We start from the raw sequence: 13,442 nt of genomic DNA, 5'->3' as shown, positions 1-13,442 counted from the left end.
TGCTCTCTGACCTTAATGCCACCATCAGCACCTCCTTTAGCTAGTGCCACTACCATTTGTACCCCTTTGTCCTTTTGTTCATGACATATTTGGCAATCTCTCCTTTGCCCCCATCTATCGCTGGCCTTTTATCCAGCTTCACCTGCTCCACACCCCCTTAAATAGTATAAATTTCATCACATTTTTACTTCTCTTTAGCTCCGAAGAAGAGTCATACGGACTCGAAACATTAACTCGTTTTCTCTCCACAGATGCTGTTAGACCTGTTCAGTTTTTCCAGCATTTTCTGCTTGTTTCAGATTTCCAGCATCTGCAGTATTTTGCTTTTATCTGAGGAATTCATAGGATGTTTTCAGGATAGTATCTTAGGACAGTGCAAACTGGCACCAAGCAGAGAGCAGGCTATACTAGACCTGATATTGTGCAATGAGATAGCATTAATTAATGATCTCATAGTGCAGATGGCCCTAAGGAGCAGCTATCACAATATGACTGACTTTAATATTCAGTTTGAAGGAGAGAAAAGTGGATCTAAGACTAATATTTTAAACTTAAATAACGGCAATTATGTGGGGATGAAAGCAGAGCTAGCAAAAGTGAACTGACAATTTAGGTTAAGGGATAGGTCAATAGATGCAGTGGCAGACATTTGAGGCAATATTCCAGAATACACAAAATAGATACATTCCAACGAGAAAGAAAAATTCCAAGGGGAGGACCCACCACCCATGGCTAACTAAAAAAGTTAAAGATAGTATCAAATTTAAAGAAAAAGCATATAATTGCACAAAGATGGGTGGCAGATCAGATGATTGGACAGAATATAAAAACAGCAAAGAATGACTAAAAGCTTAGTAAGGAGGGAAAAATTAGAGTACGATAGAAAGCTAGCTAAAATATTTAAAAAGTAGTAAGAGTTTCTATAGCTATTTAAAAAAGGAGAGTTAACAAAGTCAGCATTGGTCCTATAGAAAGTGAGTCTGGGGAATTAATGGAAAGTTAGGAGATGACAGATGAATTGAACGGTGTTTTGCATCAGTCTTCACTCTAGAGGATACAAGTCACAGCCCAGAAAATAGCTGTAAATCAGGAAATGGAATGGAGGGAGGAACCCAAGAAAATTATAATCACCAACGAAGTGGTACTGAGCAAATTGTTGGAGCTGCGGACTGACAAGTCTCTGGATCCTGATGGACTTCATCCTAGGGTCTTAAAAGAAGTGGTTAATGAGATAGTTGATGTGTTGATTTTAATTTTTAAAAATTCCCTAGATTCAGGGAAGGTCCCATTAGATTGGAAAATAGTGAATGCAACTCCTTTATTCAAAAAGGGAGGGAGACAGAAAGCAGGAAAATACAGGCCAATTAGCCTAACATCTGTCATTGGGAAAATGTTAGAAGCTATTATTAATGACATTATAACAGGGCACTTGGAAAAATTCAAGGTAATCAGGCAGAGTCAACATACTTTTGTGAAAGGGATATCATGTCTAATCAATTTATTGGAGTTCTTTGAAGAAGTAACATGTGTTGTGCTTAGATTTCCAGAAGGCATTTCATAAGGTGCCATATCAAAGATAATTGCAGAAAATGAAAGCTCATGGTACAGGGGGCAAGATATTGGATGGATAGGAGATTGGCAAGCTAACAGAAAACAGAGTAAGCATAAATGGGTCATTTTCTGGTTGGCAAGATGTAACAAGTGGTGTGCCACAGCGATCAGTGCTGGGTCCTCAACTTTTTACAATTTCTATCAATGACTTGGATAAAAGGACCAAAGATTTGGTTGCTAAGTTTGCTGATAATACAAAAATAGGTTGGAAAGTAAGATGTGAAGAGCACATAAGGAGGCTACAAAGGGATATAAATAGGTTGAGTGGGCAAAAATCTGGCAAATGGAGTATAATGTGGGAAAATGTGATTTTGTCCATTTTGGCAGGAAGAATAAAAAAGCTTATTATCTAAATGGTGAGAGATTGTAGAGCTCTGAGATCCAGAGGGATCTAGGTGTCCTAGTACATGAATCTCAAAAGGTTAATATGCAGAGACAGCAAGTAGTTAGAAAAGCTATAGAGTGTTATTTTTTATTGCGAAGGGAATTGAATTCAAAAGTAGGGAGGTTATGCTTCAGTTATACAAGGCATTGGTGAGACCACATCTGGAATACTGTGTACAGTAATGGTCTCCTTATTTAAGGAAGGATGTAAATGTGTTGGTAGCAGTTCAGAGAAGGTTTACTAGACTAATACTTGGAATGGGTGGGTTATCTTATGAGGAAAGGTTGGACCGGCTAGGCTTGTATCTGCTGGAGTTTAGAAGAATAAGAGGTGACCTAATTGAAACATATAAGATCCTGAGGGGACTTGACCGAGTGGATGTGGAAAGGATATTTCCTTTTGTGGGAGAATCTAGAACTAGGGGTTACTGTTTTAAAAATAAGGAATTGCCCATTTACGAAGATGAGAATTTTCTTCTCTCGGTGGGTCGTGAGTCTTTGGAACTCTCTTCTTCAAAAGGTGGTGGAAGCAGAGCCTTTGAATATTTTCAAGGCAGAGGTAGATAGATTCTTGATAAGCTGCGGGAGTGGTGGGGGTGGTGAAAGGTTATTGGGGGTAGGCAGGAATGTGGAGTTGAGGTTACAATCAGATCAGCCATGATGTTATTGAATGGTGGAGCAGGCTTCAGGGGCCGAGTGGCCTACTCCTGCTCCTAATGCGTATGTTTGTGTGTTGATTGGAGGTCTGAACTTTTCACCATATCAACATCCTGGGGGTTACCATCGACCAGAACTGAACTGGACTAGCCGTATAAATACTGTGGCTACAAGAGCAAGTCAAAGGCTATGAATCCTGAGGTGAGTAACTCACCTCCTGACTCCCCAAAGCCTGTCCACCATCTACAAGGCACAAGTCAGGAATGTGATGGAACACAACCATTCACTACTCTCTGCTTTCTGTCTCCACTTGCCTGGATGAGTGCAGCTCCAACAACACTCAAGAAGCTTGACACCATCCAAGACAAAGCAGCCCGCTTGATTGGCACTTCATCCACAAACATTCACTGCCTCCGCCGCCAACACACAGTGGCAGCAGTGTGTACCATCTTCAAGATGCATTGCAGGAACTCACCAAGCCTCTTCAGATGGCACCTTCCACACTCAAAACCTCTACCATCTAGAAGGACAAGGGCAGCAGGCACATGGGAACACCAGCACCTGAAAGTATTTTTACTGAGAAGCACTGATCAATAAAGTTGGTAAACAATAATGTAACAAACTACATTTCAGAGTTTTTGTGTCATCTGCAATGTTTGAAGTCATACCCTGTATACCCAAATCCAAGTGGTTATATCAAAAAGATATATATCAAAAAGAGCATTAGTCCCAACATCGACTACTGGGAAAAAACACTATATATTTCTCTCCAGTCTGAAAGACAACCATTCACTACTCTCTGCTTTCTGTCTTGGCCAGTTCTGTATACACATTGCCACTGCCCCTTTAATCCCATGAGCATTAACTTTGCTAACAAGACCACTATGTGATACTTTGTCAAATGCTTTTTGAATGTTCATATTCACAACACCGACTGGAATAGACTCATCAACCCTCTCAATCATGGATGCGTTTAAGGGGAAGATAGATAAACAGGCAAGGGAGAAAGGAATAGAAGGATATGCTAATAGGGTGAGATGAAGAGGGGTGGGAGAATGCTGTCACAGACCAGTTGGGCCAAATGGCCTGTTTCTGTACTGTACATAGAGTTCAATAATGGCAAGTGTGAGGTCATTCGCTTTGTATTTGAGAAAGACAAATCAGAATAGTTCCTAAATAGTGAGAAGCTAGGAACTGTAGAGGAGCAGAGAGATTTAGGGATCCGTGCACAGGAATCAGTAAAAACTAGTGGATGTACATAAAAAGCGGTCAAAAAGGCTAAATTACAAAGGGGTGGAAGCCCAGGTCAGACCTTATCTTGAATAACTATTCACATCTGGGGTAAACTACTTTCAGTTCTGGGCGCTCCACTTCTGGAAGGATATTAGCCTTGGAAGGGGTGCAGTACAGATTCAGCAGAGTTAAATGTTGTCTTTGCAGAGACTAGGCTTGTGTTCCCTCGAGTTCAGTACATTGAGGGATAATCTTATTAAGGTGTTTAAAATGTTAAAAACATTGAATAATGTTGTTACAGATAAACTATTTTCTCGGGGGGGGGGGTGCAGTGGGTGGAAGGCAGGGGTCGTGCCAGAATGGGGGGGCTTCACTTTAAAATTGGAGCTAGGCCATTCAGAGGTGATGTCAGGAATCATTTTTCACACAAGGCATAGTAGAAATCTGGGAAACTCCCCTCCACAAAAAAATTGTTCAGGTCTGGTGTCAATTGCAAATTACAAGATTGAGACCAATAGACTTTTGTTGAGTAAGGTTATTGAAGGATATGGAGCATTAGGAACATTAAGGTACAGATCAGCCATGAATTGGCAGAACAGGCTCGAGCGGCTGAAATGTTTCCTCCTTTTCCTATTTCCCCATGTGCAATCCTGTCCACGTCCTTGGAGATCCTTTGTAGACACAGCGAACTTCAGGGAACCCTCAAACACTGCACACACCCAGACACTGCCTGTTAATACTGACATACTCCCAGAATCTGCTAACACATTGGCAGGGAACCCCTACTAATACTGACAAACTCCCTGTAAATACTGACACTCTCCTCGGAACCCCCGGTAACTGGTGACACACTCACGGGGAACCCTTGTAAACACTGCACACACCCAGGGACTACTTCTTAATGCTGACATACTCCCTGTAAATACTGACAGTCCCCCTGAAACCCTCGGATACTACTGACACACACCCATAGAGTCCCTGTTAATACTGACATTCCTTTGTGCCCCTGTTAATACTGACACATTCCTGTAAATACTGACACTATCCCTGAAAGCCCCAGTAACTGCTGACACACTCCTGGGAAACCTCTGTAAACACTGCACACATCCAGGGACCGCCTGTTAACACTGGTACACACCCAGGCACTCCCTGTTAATACTGACACACTTCTGTGGATCCCCTGTACAGATACCATGAAAATATGGTATTAAACTAAGTTAGCATTGAGACTCTTCACAGAAAATGTTTATTATGAGAATGCAGGAACAATTTGTGGAAAGTCGTGTCTGAGGACAGCTGGACAGAGACTAGGAACTTCCTGGAATCCCCTCACAGAGCTTGGATGCCAAGTTTAAAACCTATTGATAAAGAGCTTGTCATCCTACTTTGGGAGAATGGGTCAGGTTCAAGCTATTCTGAGAACTACATCAGAAGTACGTCAGAAAATTAGTCCAATATCTCAAAATTCATTCACAGTCATCGTGACCTGATTAGATGGAATCTGATTATTTATTTTACACATTTTGTTTTCATTTGCAATTTGATTTGAGGTTAAAATATGAGAGAAAGATCTGGGTCCCATGGAGTCACTTCATGCCTCGCTGGTCTTGGCCTGAAACTTATAAACTGTTCAGCCAAGACTGAAGGGTTTCAGTCAAATCTCTGCTGCGTTTATGACGTGACAATTTCCAGATTTGTTTTGTGGAGAGAAGCTGAATCTAGAAAGAAAATTGAGAAAAATAATTAAAATCTACCATTAAATATGAAAGAGTTTAGTATCTCACATGCCTACATGTCTCAGGTATCACTCTGCTCTGGAGGCAAGTCCATCATTAACCCGGAGCCTGAAATTTACCTGTCATTACAATTACCCTCTGAGTGACCTTGGCAATCTAACAACAGCTATAAAAATCTGGACCTGTCCCTTTATTGGACCTCTCCAAGTGTGCAGGCAAATATACTGAGCAAGAGTTAAAGCTACCCCCCACCCCCCGACCTCCCCCAACCACACACACAAACTGAGCAAGAGTCTTTTTTTGCAGATGATGCAAAATTTGGAAGTATTGTGAACAGTGAGGGGCATAGTGATAGACTTCAAGGTGGCAGATTTCAAGAGGAAATAGAAGGCTGGTGGAATGGGCAGACAGGTGGCAGGTGAATTTAATGTAGAGGAGTGTGAAGCGACACATTTTGGAATGAAGATTGAGCAGAGGAAATATCAAATAAAGGGCAAAATTCTAAAGGTGGTGTGCAGGAGTGGAGAGACCTGGGGGTGTATTGTAGACAAATTGTTGAAGATGGCAGGGCAGATTGAGAAAGCGGTTAATAAGGCATACGGGATCCTGGGCTTCATCAATAGACGGATAGAGTACCAAAGCAAGGAAGTTATAGTGAACCTTTATAAAGCATTGTTGGGCCTTAACTGGAGTATTGTGACCAGTATTAACTGTATTTGCCCCATTAAAAGTATTTTCCCCAGTATCTGTACTTGCCCCATTATCAGTACTTGTCCCATTAAAAGCTCTTGCACCATTATCTGTAATTGTCCCAGTATATGTACTTGCCCCATTATCAGTACTTGATCCATACCTGTTGCCCTTGGCCAATAATTCAATAGAAAGTCTACTGATATCCAAGAGTTCCTGACATAGGAACAGGGGACTATTCAGCCCCTCGAGTCTGCTGCACCGTTCAAACTGATCATAGTTAATCTGTACCACAACTGCATTTACAACCCCTTACCTCCAAACCTTATTTGCCCCGGTGGGAGAGGGGCATCACCGACAGGGTTCATGACCCCTTATTCCAGTGAGAGCCAGCCAATATCATCTATAAAACCCAGATTGTAAATGTTTTCCAAAGAGTGGTGTGAAATCTAAAAATATCTTTTGTTTTTCCAAATTATGATTACTCACTCATAATAAGAGCTTCAAAATTCCAGGAATATTTTATTTCAAACATGTTGCGAGAGAATCTAGTTCACAGGACATCAGCTCACTTTGAACGCTCAATGTTATCCCTTTCCAACTGTGGAGACAAAGCAAGATTATAAACACAATCAATCAATGTCTGCATCCCATGTTTCTCTGTGCTCCATGTCCACCTGCACTCTCTGTCTGTCTGCACCCGATGTCCGTGTGCGCCCTGTGTTCGTCTGCACCCGATGTCCGTCTGCAGCCCGAGGTAGATGCCAGTGTTGTAGCTGTACTGGAACAGCTTGGCTAGGGGCACAGCAAGCTCTGGAGCACAAGTCATCAGTACTATTGCCGGAATATTGTCAGGGCCCAGAGCTTTTGCACTATCCAGTGCCTTCAGCCATTTCTTGATATTAACTGGAGTGAATTAAATTGGTTGAAGACTGGCATCTATGATGCTGGGAACCTCCGGAGGAGGCCGAGATGGATCATCCACTTGGCACCTCTGGCTGAAAATTGTTGCAAATTCTTCAGCCTTATCTGTTGCACTGATGTGCTAGGCTCCCCCATCATTGAGGATGGGGATATTTTTGGAGCCTCCTCCTCCAGTGAGTTGTTTAATTGTCCACCACCGTTCACGACTGGATGTGGCAGGACTGCAGAGCTTAGATCTGATCTGTTGGTTGTGGGATCGCTTAGCTTTGTCTATCATTTGCTGCTAATGCTATCTGGCACGCAAGTACTGTGTTATAGCTTCACCAGGTTGACACTTCATTTTTAGGTATGCCTGATGCTGCTCCTGGCATGCCCTCCAGCACTCTTCATTGAACCAGGGTTGATCCCCTGGCTTGATGGTAGTGGTAGAGTGGAGGATATGCCAGGCCATGAGGTTACAGATTGTGTTCGAGTACAATTCTGCTGCTGCTGATGCCCAGTCTTGAGTTGCTTGATCTGTTCAAAATCTAACCCATTTAGCATAGTGGTAGTGCCACGCAACACGATGGAGGATATCCCCAGTGTGAAGATGGGACTTCGTCTCCACAGTGACTGTGTGGTGGTCACTCCTACCGATACTGTCATGGACACATGCATCTGCAGCAGGCAGGTTGGTGAGGATGAGGTCAAGTATGTTTTTCCCTCTTGTTGATTCCCTCATCACCTGCCACAGACCCAGACTAGCAACTATGTCCTTTAGGTCTTGCTGCATTTGGACATGGACTGCTTCAGTATCTGAGGAGTTGCAAATGATGCTGAACATTGTGCAATCTTCAGCAAACATCCCCACTTCTGACCTTATGATGGAAGGTCGGTCATTGATGAAGCAGCTGAAGATGGTTGGGCCTAAGACACTACCCTGAGTAAATGGGTCAGATTCCTTTTTGCGTCACCCTGAGGGGTCTCCTGCTCCCTCTGCCCCCTAGATGTGCCTCACTCTCTAGGATTGGACAATGGGTCTATGTCGGAGTTTATTATTGGACAATGGATCTGTCCTGCTGCTTATGATTGGACAATAAGTTTGTACCGCTTTTTGTGATTAGATAATAGGTCTGTATCACTTTGTGATTGGAAAATAAGTCTGTACCACTGTTTATAATTGGACAATGGATATATACTGATGTTTGTGATTGGATAATGCGTCAGTATCACTGTTTGTGATTGGACAATGGGCTGGTACCTTTGCGTGCTCCCTGGCAAGCAGGTCGTTAATTTCCTCGTTCCATCCCAACATCTTGGAAAATTTCTTCACTCCCCCGACAATATCCCCCAACTCCACAACATCATTGACCCTCAGTGGATTCCGAGTGACTGATCCCACCAAATCCTGGTTGAAGAGGACTCGAGGCACAGATTTCCTCACCGTCTCTGACAAACTTGCAAACGGCTCCACCTGAAAGATTACCAGTGTAAATGATCAACAAATCCAACCTGCTTCAATTATCACTCCCAGCTCCCTGCTAAACCCTCACTCAAAACCACTCACTCCTTACACCCTCAATCCTCACTCACACCTCTGATACATCACCCCTCCCCTCTGACCACCCCCATGCCTTAACCCACATCCCTGACCCTTCACCTCACACCGCTGAGCCCTCCACACCTGATCCTGACCCCTCAGCCCTCATTAAAAGCACCCTCATCTTTCATCCCCACACCCCCAATCTCTTGCCCCTCCACCCATCCTCTTTCACCCCATGCCTTAAAAATAAACCTTCTGACACCTAATCGTCCAATTTCAGCTTTAATAAAGAAAAGGCAATGGGCAGATGACCAATGTGCTCTAAGAAGGCTGTTTTGCACTTTAAGTATGTCCAGGCTGTGAGCTCATTGTTGTTCAAGATTTCAGCTTTCCCTATTGTCGACTGCATTTCCCAAGCTTCGGGAAACCTGACAGCTTCAGGGGTTTTTCCCCTGCATCCATTGTCCCTATCTGGGAACCCTTGCGAATGTCCCTCACTTCCCCATCAACCCCACCCACCCACCAGGCCTCCGATCTTCCAGCATTGAGGCCACTCTTCCCCCCCCGCACCACCCCAAGACACGGGGATTGATTGTGTCCCTCAGAATTAATCCCCATCACCTACCTGAGATCACCCGGCCTATCGACTCTAACCCCCACAACTATCGACCCCTTCCCAATCAAACACCGTCCCCTTCCCCTCCTCTGGGCATGTACCTTGTCCTTCGGCCTCCACCAACCGGTTCCCAAACCCAAGTGGAGACTGAGCCTGTCAATCAGACTGAATTCCAGATGGGGAACCTCTCACGCAGCCTCTGGAGATAAAATACCTGGTGGTTTCCGGTCAGTTAAAATCCAGTCCTGGTCATTGCTGTATGAAACAGACGAACAAGCAGACAAACAGGCTCATTCCTAGAGGTTGGGGAGAACCATAGATCTCTGAGTCCAGCACCCAGGGCAGGTAAATGTGGAATAAAAACAGAAAATGCTGGAAAAACTCAGCAGGTAAATGTGGTTTGAATTCGAAAGGTGGGTAAACACTAATTATAACTGTGTGGGTCAAGGTTATATAAGGTTAGGGTGAAGGGGTTCAGGGACAGGGGGTATGGAATAGGATCTGGGGTATAGGATGAAGGGGCAGGGAATAGGGTCAGGGAATACAGGGTCAGGGAGCAAGGTATAGGGTTGTGGGGGAGGGAATAGAGTCAGAGGCCATGGGCAAATGACTGTAAATGCACAGTGACACAAGATGCCTGTCCTGAGTCAGTCACGCAAGGGAAGAAATCCTCAACTATGTTTGAGAATTAATTAACCAAGAGAGCCTTGACAGCCATATCCGCACTCACTTTCCAGCAGGGTCACTGGGCAGGGACCTTGACTCATGGTCTTCCTCCACCTCCTGGGATTTCAGCTGAGTCCAGCTCACTTACCACAGACCCCATCCTTCTGCAAATGTTAACAGACCCAGAGGCCCAAAGACATTCCCCCATCACCCTTGTCCTCAGTGACACCACTCCCCAACGGATTCAAGTTCAAACCCTTGCCCTCATCAACAAAATCCTCCAAGATCCCACCTGGAGTTTTGATCTGGATTTTGTGCTGAAGTCTCTGGCGTGGGACTTGAACTCATCACCCAGAGCTGAGTGTGCTGTCCATTAAGCCATAGCTGATCAGTGAGAGCAGGACAGAGATTCTACATGAAAAAGGGTAATGTCACTTCGCAGAAGAGGCAGGGGAAATTCTCAACTACCTTCCAACCCCAATCACAGCTAGTACTTGGTCAGTGTCAGGTCCAGTCATTGTCCGGTTAGCATTAGGTCAGTGTCCGGTCAGTGTTCAATCAGTGTTGGGTCTGTTTCATGCCAGCGTCTGGTCAGTGTCCGGTCAGCATCTCGTCAGCACTGGGTCAGTGTCTGGTCAGTGTCCGGTCAATGTTGGGTCAGTGTTGGATTTGCGTCTGGTCAAGATCCGGTCAGTGTATGGTCAGCATCTGGTCAGTGTATGGTCAGTGTACAGTGAACTTGCGGTTAGTGTCCAGTCATTGTGACAGTGTTCAGTCATCTCGGGTCAGTGTCCAGTCAGTGTCTGGTCAATGTCCGGTCATTGTGACTGTGCCTGTTCAGTGTCAATCCATGTCTGGTTAGTAGCTCACCTCAAGTGATGTCCCCAGGATGATGAGCAGGTCTGCGGAAGGCAAGTCAATGATGTACCGGTGGAAGTTTGCTGGCAACTGTTCCCCAAAAAAGACAATGTCAGGTTTGATTACCCCAGAGCAGGAGGGGCAGTGAGGCACCTTCCTCTCCATGACATCTTCCTGCAACCAAACCCAGGGTAGAAAAAGGGTTAGGAACACATGGACACTCAGAACATCACAAAGTGCAGCCTCCTCGTCAGTTAGGTCAAACTTCCCTCATCATCCTCCCATCTTGTTTCCCCCTCACCCCTCCCCCATCATCCCCCTTACTCCATCACCCCCCCATACCTCTTATCCCTCACCCATCATGCGCCCCGCGCTTATCCCCTTTACCCCACCACCCCAAAACCCCTCCCCCTCATACCTCAGCCATCACCCCGCAACCCCCACATCTCCATATCCCATCATCCCTCACATCTTCCTTCATCCCCTATACCCAATCATCCCTCACCCCCTCCCCATCATACCCTTTAACCCCTCCCTCTCACTTTCTTCCCCATTCCCCCATACTCCATTGTCCCTCACCTGACAATCCTCCATTTTCGACCCTCCCGTTTCCACCCCTCATTCTCTCCCAACCTTCCCCATGCCACCCACAATCCCTCATTCTCCCCTTGCCCCTCCTCCTAACTTTCTTCCCTTCCTCTCATTCTTTCCCCAGAGCTCCATCCTCTCACTCAACTTGCCCCATCTGTGCTAATACCATCCATCTCCACTCGCTCATCTTCCTACCTCTCCCTGCTCCTCCACCTCTTCCCTCATTCTCACCCTCCCTCTCGCTTTCCTCCTTTTGCCCATTCTCTGGACCCCCAAGAGATCCTGCACTTTCATGAAAATTGAAGTCAGTGGGAATCAGGGGAAAAGCTCACCGTGGAGTCATACCTAACACAAAGGAAGATGGTTGTGGGTGTTGGAGGTCAATCATCTCAGTTCCAGGACATCACTGCATGATTTCCTCAGGGTAATGTCCCAGACCCAATTATCTTCAGCGATTCATCAATGAACATCTCCCCATTGCAAGGTCAGAAGTGGGATGTTTGCTGATGATTGCATGGTGTTCAGTACAATTCGTGACTCCTCAGATGCTGAAGCAGTCCATGCCCACATGCAGCAAGACTTGGACAACATTCAGGTTTGGGCTTATAGTGGCAAGTAACATTTGCACCACACAAGTGCCAAGCAATGACCATCGCTAACATGAGAGAATCTAACCTTCTTCTGTTGACATTCAACAGCATTTTCACCACTGAATTCCCCCATTATCAACATCCTAGGACCTAGAGGTTAACATCGACCAGAAACTGAAATGGACCAGACATATAAATATTGTGGCTACAAGATCTTGTCAGAGGTTGGGAATTCTGCTTCAAGTAATTCACCTCCTGATTCCCCAAAGCATGTCCACCATCTACAAGGCACATGTCAGGGGTGTGATGGAATACTCTCTGCCTGGATAAGTGCAGCTCCAACAACACTCAGTAAGCTTGACACCAACCAGGACAAAGCAGCCTGCTGGATTGGCACCCCATCCACAACCTTAAACATTCACTCCCTCCACCACCGATGCACAGTGATAGCACTGTGCACCATCTACAAGGTGCACTGCAGCAACTCACCAAGGCTCCTTCAATAGCACCTTTCAAATCCATGGCCTCTACCACCTGGAAGGACAAGGACAGTAGGTGCATGGGAACACCACCACCTGCAAGTTCCTGTATAAGCTACACACCATCCTGTTTGAGACTATATCACCGCGTTTCTTCACTGTCCCTGGTCAAAATCCTGGAACTCCTACACCACATGAACTGCAGGTTACTCACCACCACCTTCTCAAATGTTATTAGGGATTGGTATTAAATGTTACTATTATTAAGTGATATTAAATGTTGACCTTGCCAGCGACGCCCACAACCCATGAACAAACATTTATAAAAAAGGGAGAAAAAGCTCAGGGAGAAAAGAGTGAGATAATCTTAGCCCAACTGGTGAGGGTGACACCTGGAATGTATTCGGGAGGGTTATAGGGGTAATTAGAGGGAAACTGATTCTCACACTGCCTGAGATGCTGGCCAGGAACTGAGAAACAGAGACTGAAATATCGATAAAGCTGGTCCAGGGTTAAGTATCTAGGGGTGAGGGGCTGAGCTCAGTGTCTGATACAGAGTTGAGCTCAGTATCTGATACTGAGTTGAGCTCAGTATCTGATACTGAGTTGAGCTCAGTATCTGATACTGAGTTGAGCTCAGTATCTGATACTGAGTTGAGCTCAGTATCTGATACTGAGTTGAGCTCAGTATCTGATACTGAGTTGAGCTCAGTATCTGATACTGAGTTGAGCTCAGTATCCAGGGATTGGGCTCAGTATCCAGGGGTGATTGGACTCAGTAGAATCATAGAAAGTTTATGGTACAGAAATAGGCCACTTGGCCCATCATGTCGGCGCTGGCTGGGAAATGAGCAATGCAGCCTAATCTCACTTCCCAGCATTTGG

At 45.1% G+C, this 13,442-nt stretch overlaps 1 protein-coding gene across 4 annotated transcripts in view; it reads right to left on the bottom strand.

The window, feature by feature from the left end:
• Positions 1-5,102: 5,102 nt before the first annotated feature.
• Positions 5,103-13,442, bottom strand: part of LOC144684903 (NAD-dependent protein deacetylase sirtuin-3-like) — a 35,516-nt gene continuing 27,176 nt past the window's right edge. For 3 of the 4 annotated variants that reach the window (XM_078549304.1, XM_078549305.1, XM_078549306.1), the window contains exons 6-9: positions 10,910-11,071; positions 8,476-8,688; positions 6,801-6,912; positions 5,103-5,603 (exon numbers count right to left, since the gene is read on the bottom strand). In XM_078549304.1, the coding sequence (XP_078405430.1) occupies positions 6,880-6,912; positions 8,476-8,688; positions 10,910-11,071 (408 nt within the window). In that variant the 3' untranslated portion in view covers positions 5,103-5,603; positions 6,801-6,879. The remainder of the gene's footprint in view (positions 5,604-6,800; positions 6,913-8,475; positions 8,689-10,909; positions 11,072-13,442) is intronic. The other variant, XM_078549307.1, reaches the window with a different exon arrangement.

This window comes from Cetorhinus maximus, chromosome 9, assembly GCF_964194155.1.
Source record: "Cetorhinus maximus chromosome 9, sCetMax3.hap1.1, whole genome shotgun sequence".
NCBI lineage: Eukaryota > Metazoa > Chordata > Chondrichthyes > Lamniformes > Cetorhinidae > Cetorhinus > Cetorhinus maximus.
Note: the sequence above shows the minus strand (reverse complement) of the source record. Positions and strands in the feature narration are given on the sequence as shown.